A 13905-nucleotide genomic window follows, 5' to 3' on the forward strand; every position below is an offset into this window, starting at 1 on the left:
GACTCACTGATTAATTCTGCACGTTAATGTTTGTTAACGTTTTCTGTTCATCTCATTCTGTACAAACTGTACAATACAAATATATGAACCAACATTCAAACAAATGTACCGGTTATAAACCTACAAACTTATTTACAATTAAATTCTTCATAATTATTAAAAAACTTTTCCTACTCACTTTTATTTCCATTCTGAAAATTACTCAACTTAAAAAGACTAAACTGATAAATACTTACAAAGAGTGTTATATAACCTTGTTCTCTAATAAACAATTGCTCTAATTCCAACATAAAATATATCATCACCAGAGACAGTAAAGAATTTCAAAATTAAATAATTTTTTCCTGTGAATTCTTATAAAATTAGATTAGACAACTTTATTAATCTTAAACCAGCAAATCAAACTTTCACTTTGCAGTTATACTCTTGTTAAACACAACAGTTTTAAATGTTTAGATATTTCTTTCATTTTTAAACCATAGATAAACGGATTAAATAATGGGTGATACAGAAATATTTGCATTGTCATTATTAGGCGTGCGGTTTTGGGGAAATCAGTCTCCATTCGCGCTATGGCCACATCATATGCAGCCAAGTAGGAGAAGCTGATTAAAACGATCAGATGAGGCACGCAGGTCTCTGCAGCCTTCCTCCTAAATGACTTTCCACTTTGATAAGACATTATAAAAATCTTTGTGTACGTAAAAACTGTAAAAAGCATGGGGAGTATGACCAGATCTAATAAAGCAACAACTCCTAAAACAGTAAGCGACCTTGGTTTTGTACAGTGAAGTGTGAACATGGCATTATTACAAAATATTCCATTCAAATCTGAGCTACATATCGGAGTTTTAGCACTCAGGATTGCTTCTGGTGCAATGTGACAGGCGGGCACAAACCAAGCCAGAATGAGGAGAACTTTAACGGCACTTTTCCTCATGATGGTTGGATATCGCAGAGGTTTACATATCGACACGTATCTATCAAAAGCCATAGACGCTATCAGCCAGAACTCTGTGCCGCCGATGGAATAAAACATGAAAAACTGCAGAAGACAACTTGACATGGAGACGATCGGCGTCTCAGACAAGAAGTCGATCAAAAGCTTTGGGTAAACGGTGGTGCTGTAGAGGAGACAGTTAAACAGCAAAGCACAGATGAAGATGTACATCGGCTCATGGAGGTTTTTGTGAGTCCAGATGAGATAAACAATGGTAGCATTACTGCAGATGATCAAAACATACACTGTAAACAAAACAGAAAAATAAAGGTATCGGTATTTACTCATCTCTACGTATCCGGTCAGAGTTACGTGGCTAACATTCAGCTCATCCATAAATGTGTTTGTCTTTCAAAATACTCTGGAGTGTTCAAGGTGAAAAGATTCAGTCCAGAGGAGAAATAATGTTGTGTTCTCGTCATTCGCCGGATTAAAACTGAAGAGTTTGTCGTGGGTTGGTTTTATCTCTCGCTGGATCTCAACGTTGGGGACTTGCAGCTCTGAAGGGCGTATGTCATAATGTTTCAAACTCAACATCAGCCACGTGTGAAGTAATGATTTATGTTGACTAAAAAAGTGTTAACATCATGAGTTAAAATGACACAGCACATTTTTTTAATGCAAGTTCTAAATTAGATGGTCTTTTGTAATTTTATATAAAAAAATGATGTAGCTGGTCAGTAAACTATCTGGAATTAAGATGAGGCTATAGCTAGCATCAATCTCTTTAATAGCAAAATGGCACATGTAGTGCCACCAAAATGAAAAGTTAAAAATTGTCAAGGAGTTCAAGGTATTCAGAGAAGACAGCAAGTAGTAATAATCATACATTTTATTCACAATCGCCTTTCACCTTTTTATAAAACTAAAGGTCACTTTATGAATTGAACAAGAAAATATTTATGGAAGTCCTGTGGGAAACAGAGCTGGCTTGCGATCTTCTTGCAGTCCAGAAGTTGACAGTTCCTTTCCCACTTCAGTCACAGAAAGCCAACTACCAATTTGCTTATCAGAATAATGAAGCGAGTGCCTTTGCATAAGTAGCGTAAAGTGCTTCCAATGGGTGGTATGACTACAAAGCGTCCAAAATTATGTCTTTTAATCATTTTAAAGTTATTATTCATCAATACTAATAATTGTAATAAAATAGTGGGAGAGGTGATTCTTAGTGCTACAACCTTTCTTTTTGTATAAATTATGTCAGGAATCTGGGGTGTGTGTGGTAGTTTTTCCCTGCTGGAGCTACATGTGTCCACCAGAGGGCATAATTGAGTCCTGGAGCTGGAGGTTTCCTCCAGTGGGCGGAGCCTATAGTTTGCTTCTGCGCATGCCCAATACTGGATCTGTTTTTGGCATGGCGACTGTGATGCCCCCTCCACTTTGCATGGAGGAATTTGTCTCTTTATATTGTTTGTTTTTCAAGGCAGGCCGGAAGTAATGTACTTTAGGATCCGTTTGGGCTTCCGGGTTTCCTGGCTATATAAGAGCCGGGTTTCTCTTTCTGAGGAAGGCTGGTGGAGCGGTGAGCTGCCTTATCCACCCAGCTCCATTTGTTAGATGGGCTCTTGTCCGTATTGTTTCCCACTCTGACTTTGTTTGACGTTTTCTGCTACAGGATCCCCCTGTGTGGGCCATCTACTACTGGTGAGGGCCGTTGCCTCAGCGGCTGCCTATTTATGCGTCTTTGTTTTTCTTTTTCTGTTTTGTGCTCAATAAAGAGCATAATCATTATGGAGTCCGTGTCTCCCTGATTTTTGTTGCAGCTCAGCAAGCCGGGTTGTAATAGCGACAAAAACCTGGGTCTGAGGTTTGTTGGTTTTCTTAGTTTTCCATTGAGCATTGCGCAATTTTATGGTTGATGGAAATGCAATTGGGCTTTTCAGGGGCATCATGACCCTTGTAGGGTCACCCAAGTAACCTAATAATGACTAAAACCAACGGACAGTGTTCCCTCGCTAGGGGCCACACTCTAGTACCAGGCCTGGAGGAGGGGCATGCTGGCGAGTGCATGGCTTTCAGTCATGGAGCCTGAAGAGGAGACGTGGGTCCCACCTGATGGGCTCACCACCTGTCAAAGAGGCCAAAAACGTTGGGTGGAATGTACGATTTCCAAAGACGGGACCTTGGTGGCCTGATCCTTGGCTACAGAAGCTGGTGAAAATTATACATCGCAGTCACGTAATTTAAAGAGAGTTTTGACATTATATCAGGACAAGTGTACACACCAAAGGATTTAAGAGATGTCTGCTGGTGATGAGCTAAAAACTTTGGTAAAGGGTTAATAGGGAGCCATGTTGTGATGACTTCCTGACAAGTTTCAAAAAGAGCAGGAGATTCTTAAGAAACAGAGACCCAACGTCCAGGTGTTTTATGAGGTTAACTTTTTTTAAGTCATATTTAATATACATAGTATTGTTAAGTTAACATAGTTATGCGGTTCTGCTACAAAATGGCACCGTGTACCTAGAAACATGACATCACCCCTTTAAGTGAATCGGAGGTGAGGGTCGTTTGCGATCTAAAACTTGTGGATTCAATTCCAACTCCAGTCACACATCGATACCTGGAGTGTTTTTTGATCCTTTCATGTTTGTTTGAGAAATCCTTTAATCTCCATGGCAACCATTCAGTTGCTCAAACACCTGGGGAACCAACCCCACCTTTGAGGATGTAACTCCTTCTCAGAGCTGCATCAATGTGCTTCGGACCAGACAGAAGCACATAAACCAAACTATCACTTTAGAAATGTAAAACTTGTTTTTATTTCCATTTTTATCGTACAGAGAGTTGACATTTAATATCAGGACAAAGTGTACACAGCCAAAGGATTGAACGATTATAGAGAGATGTCTGCTGCTTTGTGATGGAGCTAAAAACTTTGTTAAAGGGTTAATAGGGGAGCCATGTTGTGATGACTTCCTGACAGGGGAGTTTCAAAAAGAGCAGGAGATTCTTAAAGAAACAGAGACCCAACGTCCAGGTGTTAAATTATGAGGTCAACTTTTTTTAAAGTCATATTTAATATACATAGTATTGCTTAAGTTAACATGTGGTTCTGCTACAAAATGGCACCGTGTACCTAGAAAACACATGACATCACCCCTTTAAGTGAATCGGAGGTGAGGGTCGTTTTGCGATCTAAAACTTGTGGATTCAATTCCAACTCCAGTCACACATCGATACCTGGAGTGTTGTTTTGATTCTTTCATGTATGTTTGAGAAATCCTTTAATCTCCCATGGCAACCATTCAGCTGCTCAAACACCTGGGGGAACCAACCCCCACCTTTGAGGATGTAACTCCTTCTCAGAGCTGCATCAATGTGCTTCTGGACCAGACAGAAACACATAAACCAAACTATCGCTTTAGAAATGTAAAACTAAACCACAGCAACACAAGAGGTCGTTTAACTCATCAGGTCCAGACTCAGCAGTTTATCTACATCTCAAGGATAAAGGGCAAACCTTTGAAGACAATAATGTGCAACAACCTAAAAACACAGTGAACAGGAGATGGGATCATATTGGACTTCCTTAACATCTACAGTGTAGACTTGACTCGTCCTGGTAGGATTGTCCGTGTAAGTGACACACACAGGAAACTCAGGTTCATGTGACCCTGATGGCCCCGTTTTTGACTTCTACTGCCTTATTAGTGTGATTTTCTGATTAGAACTTATAAGCTCAATATTACCAACCTAAGTTTCAGAAGAAGCCTTCAAGATGAGTTTTTAGATACAGTTTGCCTTGTCAGTATAATCATAAATGATCACAGCATAAGAACATGCAGCAATAATCAAATGTGCCACCTTTAGAAAAAAGGACTCAACTACGCCCTCTGGTGGACACATGTAGCTCCAGAAGGGAAAAACTACCACACACAAACACTCCAGATTCCTGACATAATTTATACAAAAAGAAAGGTTGTAGCACTAAGAATCACCTCTCCCACTATTTTATTACATTCATTAGTATTGATAAATAATAACTTTAAAATGATTAAAAGACATAATTTTATATTGGACGTTTTGTAGTCATTGAAAGCACTTTACGCTACTTACGCAAAGGCACTCGCTTCTTTATACCGATAAGCGAATTGGTAGTTAGCTTTCTGTGACTGAAGTGGGAAGAGAACTGTCAACTTCTGTAATAACCACTGATAGACATCAAAACCAGTATTTCCACATTTTTATACAAAAGAGCAGTATACATAACAAGCATTCTGTTTCAAAGACGAGCATCTGAAAATAATAAATTAAAGCACAGGTCCCATTAAACTTTGGTAGAACAAAACAATCTCTTCAGATCCTTAAGACATTTCCTTCATTTTGAGTCCGTATATTATGGGATAAAGCAGCGGATGATACAGAAACAACTGCAGCGTCATCACGAAGCGTGCAGCTTTTGGAAAATCAGAGTTCAGTCGAACTATGATTACATCATAGCACCCAAATAGAAGAAACTGATCAGGACCAACAAGTGTGGAACGTAGTAGCGTAGCTCCAATGTCGTCGGGGGGCTCATGAAGTCCTCCTCCTCCTACTAAAGTCGTGTTGGCGGCGGTTGGATGGTCTGACCCGCAGCCTGCGCATAACCTGTGTCCATCCATGGTCCTCCATGTCATCTTCTTTGTAGCGCTGCATTGTTAGCCGAACAGATGAACCTGGAGTGGGAAGTTATTTAATAAAAAAAACTAAACTCAAACTGGTTTTTAGTATAAGAAATAAAATCTCTGTCTGCTCTGGATGGAATGCAAATGAAAAACAACCACTTAATGCTCAGGGCAAGTAAGATGATGAGTAAACCTGAGCACCAACTCCTTCAGGTTGGAAGTCCTTGATGGCAACACCCTAATCTTTACCCCTCCACTTTTCTCCATTAGCCGTGATGCTTTGACCGGACCGTTCTGTAACATCAATATTAACTAGTCAGAAAACTGATGGTGGCAAAACATAAAAGTGATTCTAAATCTGAATATGATGGCATAAATAAATTTTGGACCAACTGTAAATGGTCTATGTGGTTATTGAATTATTTCAGTATTGTTTATTTATTTATTGATTTACAGAAATTGGGTTTAATGGCAAAATTCAAGATTAATTTAAAATTCAATTCCAATTCATCTTTTTGCTTGTGTGCATTGATGAAGGCAGTTGTAGGTGGACTGCTTCTGCTTTTGACCGAATTACACTTTATCTCACTCTCACTTTGTACATAATTATTACAGATGGTTATGTCAAACATGATGAGGAATTTCCTCCCATTGTTCCTGTTTCATGTACTTTTTAAACCTAAGGTTATTTTCTGCCAAATACATGAACATCTAATGAACTTTCCCTGACCACTTCATGTACATATTTTATTTTGGCAGCTCCACAAACCTGAACATTACATTGTTGCAAATCATAAACAACTTCAGGCCTTCATTTTAATAACTGACTCACCTGGTTTGAGATTCATGTCATAAATTTTCAGATCTTCTCACATAACAAATAGCAACATTAAATAGACATGGAGCTAAAAGTCAGACACAAATGTGATTTTTTTATTTACAATATCTTCAGAACAGAATGCAAATATAATCAAATTTCCTTCTGTTTCTGTTTGGGAACTTCAGTATTTATATGCACACGTTCTTGTTTAATTACAGAAGAACCTGTAGCGCATGAATCCTCAGTATTACCCTGTCATCATGACGTTTGTGGACTGGTTTGAAAGAAGAGCTTTAGAAACATATTCCTGTAATTGTCCGAATAATAATGAGTTTCCAGAGCATGAGAACGAAGAAATAAGTGACTAAACGTGTCACTTTTAGAAACGAGTCATATTGTAAACGCAGCAGCAAACATAAACAACTCTGTGTATCTTCAGATATCTGTAAAACGTTTTTCCATGTCGCACAGAATAATTTGGAGGGAATAGCCGAGTAAATATGGCTCAAACGTTTTGGTCTCACAGAGAACAGTGTGTTTTTAACAAATGAAAGCAAAGACACAATTATAATTTGTTAGAACAAAATAACCTCTTCAGATGCTTAGAAATTTCCTTCATTTTGAGCCCGTATATTATGGGATTAAGCAGCGGATGATACAGAAACAACTGCAGAGTCATCACGAAGCGTGCAGCTTTTGGAAGATCAGACTCGACTCGAGCTATGATTACATCATACACACACAGATACGAAAAGCTGATCAGAACCAACAAGTGAGGAACGCAGGTCTCAGCCGCCTTTCTCTGAAATGTTTTATTACTTTGATAAGCCATTACAAAAATCTTTGCATATGTAAAAACGGTGAAAAGCATCGGGAGCACTGCAACGTCTAATAAAACAGCAAGCCCAACTATCGTAGCCGTTCTTGATCTAACACAGTGAACTGTGTAAATGGCGTTGCAAAATATTCCCTCCAAATTAAGGTTGCATATCTTCGTTTTAGCACACAGCACTGCTTGAACTGCAAGCTGACACGGAGGGAAAAGCCAAGCAAAAACCAGGAGACATTTCACTGTAGTTTTCCTCATGATGGTTGGATATCTCAGAGGTTTACATATTGACACGTATCTATCAAAAGCCATGACTGCTAACAGTAAGAACTCTGATCCACCTACAGAATAAAACATAAAAAACTGAAAGACACAACCAGAGTACAGTATGACCTGCTTATCAGAGAGGAAGTCGGTCAAAAGCTTTGGGTAAAACGTGGAGCTGTAAATAACGCAGTTAAACAATAAAGCACCAATGAAGATGTACATCGGCTCATGGAGGTTTTTGTGAGTCCAGATCAAGTACACGATGGTGGCGTTGCTGCAAACTATCGAGACGTAAACTAAAAACATAACCGTGAAATACAGATATCTGTATTTCTCCATTTCGACGTATCCACGAAGAGTTATGTGGGTGTCATTTAACTCATCCATAAATGTGTTCGTTCAAATAATCATCCATGAATGTTCTCACAAAAACACTCCAGGCATCTTGCATTTATTTATCGGCAGGATGTATCTGACTCTGCAGTTTCCAAAGCGAACTGTTTGCGCCAAGGGGAAGTTGTGTTTTTATCGGACGGCATTTCCCTCCAAAGATCTCACCTCTGGAGGCCTGTGATTCATCTGACATGCACTGCAGCATTATGCAATAATAGCACCGGGAAAGCAATTCATAAATTCACAATAAGTGATTTATTTGAAACTCAAAGTCAAAAGGCCTTTAACTTCCGTCAACACCCGTGTACGGTTAATTATTATGCTAAATGATGTCATATCTAAAGTTTGTCTGCATTTTGTTTCAGCCTAAGCACCACAAAGCATGTATATTGAAATAAAGTGTTTAAATGTATTTTCAAGACAAAAGTTTATTAGATTCATCATTCTTTTATCTCGTTCTCAGTTGTTGAGTGTTTCTAGCAGGCGGGCATTTATTGATAACCGAGACCGAACGCACAATTTCCATTTTTATTGATAGCTAGGAAAAGCATTTCCCGTAATTAACCTAGATCATATTTTATTTGCGTGGTTTTCCATCTGACTTGGATCATTCAAGCAAATACCTCACTGTACTCAGTATATCATAGAGAGTATTTCTGAAAAGAATAAACTTTGCCTTTAAACTCAGTTTGTTCCAAGTCTGATTCCAGGTAACACTTTAAAGTTATGATTGAACATAAACACATTGGTACAATATGAAATCAAATGTATTTTGTAGCAGGAAAACAAATGACACGTGAAGACAACATGGCCACACGAGGCCTCGTTTCAGTCCTGAAAACCTCAAACATGATATCGGCTGTGACTGGTTTAATCTTTATTGTTTGTGGCATAATTTACACATTTCAGATCTGACAGTCTTAAACAACAAACAAACAATGCAAAACATAAAGAGTTGATTTTGGAATGCTAATAATCTGTGTGCAGTACAAAGTATTGAATAATATTTATATCAATTCATCAGCGTCGGTACTATAGGACTTTAGCTTGAGAAAACAACCTTTTCAGTTGTTTAGATATCTCCTTCATTTTTAAACCATATATGATTGGATTAATTAGAGGATGATACAGAATTGCCTGTAAAGTCATTATTAAATGCACTAATTTTGTAAGGTTGGATCCCAGTCAAGCTATGACGACATCAAACGCACACAAGCAGGAGAAACTGATCAACACCAGCAGATGGGGTAAGCAGGTCTGAGCAGCTTTCTTTCTGACTTCTTTAGAGCTGCGATAGGATATGATAAATATTCTAGTGTAAGTAAAAACTATGAAAAGCAGAGGGAAGAATCCGATCATAACCAGTGCAACGGCACCAAATACAACGTGCACCTCTGAATTTAAACAGTGGGCGCTATAGATTGAGTTGTTGCAGAAAATTCCTTGAACATTCGATTTACAGAGTTTCATATTGTAGCTCAGTACCACCTGCACAGCAAGAACACTGGCAGGCACCAGCCAGGCCAAACTCAGGTAAATACTGACCGTGTTTCTCCCCATTATTGTTGCATATTGTAAAGGTTTACATATAGACACGTAGCGATCGTAGGCCATTGCTGCCAGCAGTAAAAACTCTGAGCCACTTAGAGAATAAAAGAGAAAAAACTGCAAATAACAAGCTGAATATGATACAATCTGTTTCTCCGATAGAAAATCTGACAGCAGTTTTGGATAAATGTTAGTGCTGAAAACAACAGAGTTCAGAAGCAAAGCGGCGATGAAAACATACATGGGCTCATGGAGGTTTCTGTGCGTCCATATGAGATACACAATGGTCAGGTTACAGACGACGATGCAAACATACGCTGCTAGCATGACTGCAAAATAAAGATATCTGAATTTGTCCAACTCTACATGTCCTTCAAGGGTAATATATGTTTCATTAACTTCACCATCCATAAATGTGTTTCACAAAGACACAATAATATCATAAACAGCACAATAAACAACTAACAGCTAATGTCACAGAACCTGACCCGGACATTCAAACGCACATCATTGTTTGCTCTCGCTCAAAATTTAGAAAGCAGCTGATCCTGGTGTGCTGAAAAAATTTTATTATATTGCTTTATTCACAATGGAGCTAATTAAAGACCTATCCAGCTTTTTAACAGGTCGCAAAGAACATGTTGCCGATAGCGACGCTCTAACTGAGTATTTCCTGTAGGTCAGGCTACATATTAAAGCTGCTTTTCTCTTGGGAGCTTTTGTTTTGCTTGCAAACCCAAATGAGTCAATCCACAAATGGTAACCAAGGTGAGATAAGGCTGCAATGCAAATTTAAGCACACAAAGTACTTCAAACAGCCACAAAACACAAGAAATTACTCACTGAATTAAATTAAATGTATTGTTCAATATACCAAAAAAGTATGACATTCTCAGATTAATCGACTTGGAGGCAAAAATGACGATGGCATCAACGTCAAGACTTGCTGAGTGGATGAAAAACTGCAGTGTAAAATAAAACTTAAAACAATACAACATGTCTGTTTCTATTGATTGAAGGGTTAGTTTTCATGGACAATGTTGCTATAGCAACCTGACTCAGGTCCATGTTGTCTCTCATTCACTGTTTTTAGTGTTTTTAAAGGTACTAGCATGACTTGCGCTTGAGTTTGACTGAGCACTTTTATTTTTAAATTAATTTACTTTTTAATGTTTTTATTTCAGTTATGATATTTTATTTGGTTAAAAATCTGTATAAAACAGTTTTATTTTGTCAGCAGCTAAAATAGTCAAGTGTGAGATAAATCTCTTATCTGAAGGGTCACATTGATGTGTAACCCATGTGATTAGCTCCAGCCAACCGGGTTGCTACGTTCTCTGGCGCGGGAAGAAGAAAAAAACAAAGAAGCTATGAGAGTTGTGCTGTGAGCAAGAGAAAGATCAGAGAAAGTCGACGATTAAAAGTCTACCTGCTGTCTAGAAACATGTTTTCCATTTCAGGAGGAGGAACTTGATGCATTTTTTCAACCTGACTGCATTCGGGATTGTGTTATATGTTACAGAACTGGACTTTGTGAGTTAAAAAGGGTATTTTATTTTCTGAGAAGAATGTATTTGTAAAATGCTCTGTACCTACTGCCATCTAGTGGTAAAAACATTACATGATTACATCGCTAGTCACTACTACAACAGAGGCACTCGAAGATGGCATTATTTGTAGATCCTAATAAATATGCTGGATATATTAAGGACGCAGCCCTCCGTCTCCAAAGCCGAACCATGGTTTCGTTCACACCGAGCTTAAGTGCAGCGGCTCTTTTTACCTCCTGTAGTGCCAGATTGATATCCCACAACTTAAAAGCTGCATCATATGAGTTTGAAAACATTTCTCTGTCGTGTCTGCTGCTAGCATGTTATGTGAATTGTAATTTCTACTAACGTATTTTCCGGACTATAAACCACTACTTTTTTCCTAAGCTGTGAACCATGCAGCTTGTAGCCCGGTGCAGCTAATATGTGGATTTTTCTTCAACCACCAGGGGGCTCTTTAGCAGGAAGTGAATCATTGGAAATAAAAGAAGAAAGCGCCCATTAAAACGGAATTAGGTTTTAATAGGGAATTGAAATTTGAGAATGTTGTTGATCAGTTAAATAGCATTGAGGGGAAAAAGATTTTTTGTTTCTTTTAATAATACTGGGATCATTATGAGAATTTGAGGTATAGATATTAGGATCCAGTAGATGGCAGTAGTGCAACAATAATGGAAATACTGCATGCAAGCTGCTGTTGAAATCTAAAGAGGCAGAGGAAGAAGAAATCAATCAAATTTTATTTGTATAGCACATTTCAGCAGCAAGGCATTTCAAAGTGCTTTACATAATTAAAATAAAAACAGCATGTGACAGTGAATAAACAGTTAGAAAGACAAAGATTATTTTTTATTTTTTTTAAAAGAAAAAGGAAAAAAAAAAGGTTAAAGATAAAAACATTAAAACCCGCACCCCTTGTAGGACTTCAGTTAAACGTCTCACACCTCAGAGTTTTAGTTAAGATGTCATTTAACAAGGATTCTCACAACCCCTTTGTTTTTTGGAACATAGAAGGCCGCAACAGTGTGGATGAGGTGATCCAGTAAATCCTCCCAAACATACAGTCCACAATAACGGTCCTTCAAGCAGATTGCTAGACCCATATCATCGAAATGGACACAATGAGAACACCAATGATTACAGCTGGATGGCAAAGGCACCTACCAGCCTACCTGGAGGGCAACCACATCAACTCAGATCTCAACTTGCGCCACATCGAGTTGACAACTCGATGTGCACTTTGGTTGCACATTCTATTCAAGACTGAGTGTGCACAACCTAAGTGCCTAAGTGCACAAAGTTAGGCATAGTGATTAAATGTGATTGATCACAGCACTAGACCGGGTCTGTTATTCAAGATGGTATTAAGAAAATATATTTAAAATAAGCTAGTTTTAAAATTTATAACTTATTCTGGCCTATTGACCTTTATTTTACCTGTAGTTAAAGCAGATTGTTTGCCAAGATCTCTGATCTGCCCTTTGTTTGTCTGGGAAACAATCAGTAGGAAGTTCTAGCTTTTCACACTGATCTCAACAATGGAAAGCCATAAACCAGCAGGAGTTCGGAGAGTCTGCTTCCACCTTATTCAGACAATGGAGAAACTGGTGTTTGATCTTAAGAACAAATTGCAGGAAGTTTCTAACTTTAAAAAGGGTCAGAGACAGGTCCTGGTTGGATGAGCAAAGATACGCCTTATTTGAATAAATTAAAGAAAAGGAGATAAAACTTTCCACACTGAGAAACAAATCAGATTTGCACTTGCAATTCTCCAAAGACGTCTTTGCTGTCTGTTTGTTGTTTCCATCTATTGTCTGTTTCCTTTTCTCAAGTAAATTCATGTGTTGTCTGTGCTCTGAGTTTTCTGATGTTGTGTGATGTGCTTTTCTGGTGGTAGTGTGCATCTGTCTTGAATAAATGCTGATTATTGTGATGCTGTCATCTCTGTGTGGCTTTTGTTTTCACGCATGGAATCATTGAATCTGGGAGCACAAGAGAATATAACGAGCCAGAAGTTAATGATTTTATTCTCTTAACAATGGTCAGCTGTTTCCAACACTTGGGCTCTCACCCCGTCATCTCTCAGCAGAGCACTTCTAAACACAAGGTCGCTGCAACACAAGTCAGCTCAACCCCTACAACCTTAGAGACCTTGCTAACTGGCTCAAAGTAAAGGCAGAAGCTTAAAGACACTATGTGAAAATGGTACAACGCCAAAGGCCTAAAGGGTCCCATGTCTCCAGGAGAGAAAGACACACTCCAGCTTCCAAGCACTAAGTGCAGGCATGTTTGTTTGGCAGTCTGGAGCTGAAGGCGACTCGTCAGTTTTACACAGATTATTCTGCAATGGACAAACTGTAAACACTTTGGACTGTGCTTCAGTATTAAAGTCACGGTAGCTGTCTTGTGTCGGTGTGGATGAGGTGATCCAGTAAATCCTCCCAAACAACAGACAGTCCTCCCTCTCTACACTAAAACTCAGGAGCCAGAAAACCAAACATCTTTTCTGTCAGTTGTCCCCTGAACAAGTTTGCGACTTCTTATGTGTGCGTAGCGGAGTAAGTTGATCTACTGAGAGAAAGTAGAGGACTTAGATTTCTCTGCTGCCACGACTCTCGACTGCATGTTTATATTTCAATCTGGAGAGACTCAGACGGACAAAAGGGAACAAATAAAAGATTTAATGACAGGAATGAATAACAGTTCTTTGGCGCTCGGACCCCGGCAGCTAATTTGAGCTGAGATTTGATGTGAACTCGATGAACATCCCGATAACCGATTAGGGATGCTCTCCCCCGGGGCCCGACACTGGTGGTGGTGGTCGGGAAAGGTTGCTATCCTAGAGCCGAAGGATGTGGGTGGAGAAGGGGAGGTGGTGGGTTGAACGC

General features: G+C 38.9%; 3 protein-coding genes across 3 annotated transcripts; all 3 read right to left on the reverse strand.

The window, feature by feature from the left end:
• Positions 1-418: 418 nt before the first annotated feature.
• LOC103480344 (olfactory receptor 13C2-like) lies at positions 419-1520 on the reverse strand. The gene has a single exon (XM_008435237.3). It carries the CDS (start codon positions 1334-1336, stop codon positions 419-421), a length of 918 nt encoding a protein of 305 aa, XP_008433459.1. The 5' UTR covers positions 1337-1520.
• A 5108-nt stretch (positions 1521-6628) lies between these two features.
• On the reverse strand, positions 6629-8284 carry LOC103480353 (olfactory receptor 4D6-like). The gene has a single exon (XM_008435251.2). The coding sequence runs from the start codon at positions 7911-7913 to the stop codon at positions 6996-6998; it is 918 nt and encodes a 305-aa protein (XP_008433473.1). The 5' UTR covers positions 7914-8284; the 3' UTR covers positions 6629-6995.
• Positions 8285-9010: 726 nt separating this feature from the next.
• On the reverse strand, positions 9011-10063 carry LOC103477801 (olfactory receptor 5V1-like). The gene has a single exon (XM_081613628.1). It carries the CDS (start codon positions 9876-9878, stop codon positions 9105-9107), a length of 774 nt encoding a protein of 257 aa, XP_081469754.1. The 5' UTR covers positions 9879-10063; the 3' UTR covers positions 9011-9104.
• Between the last annotated feature and the right edge of the window lie 3842 nt (positions 10064-13905).

The sequence above is a fragment of the Poecilia reticulata genome, chromosome 2, assembly GCF_904066995.2.
Source record: "Poecilia reticulata chromosome 2, P_reticulata-male-v2, whole genome shotgun sequence".
In the NCBI taxonomy this organism is placed as follows: Eukaryota; Metazoa; Chordata; class Actinopteri; order Cyprinodontiformes; family Poeciliidae; genus Poecilia; species Poecilia reticulata.

Bases quoted from the DNA above. Each gene is read 5' to 3' on its own strand.
- LOC103480344 (XM_008435237.3), bottom strand. From the start codon at position 1,336: ATGGATGAGCTGAATGTTAGCCACGTAACTCTGACCGGATACGTAGAG.
- LOC103480353 (XM_008435251.2), bottom strand. From the start codon at position 7,913: ATGGATGAGTTAAATGACACCCACATAACTCTTCGTGGATACGTCGAA.
- LOC103477801 (XM_081613628.1), bottom strand. From the start codon at position 9,878: ATGGATGGTGAAGTTAATGAAACATATATTACCCTTGAAGGACATGTA.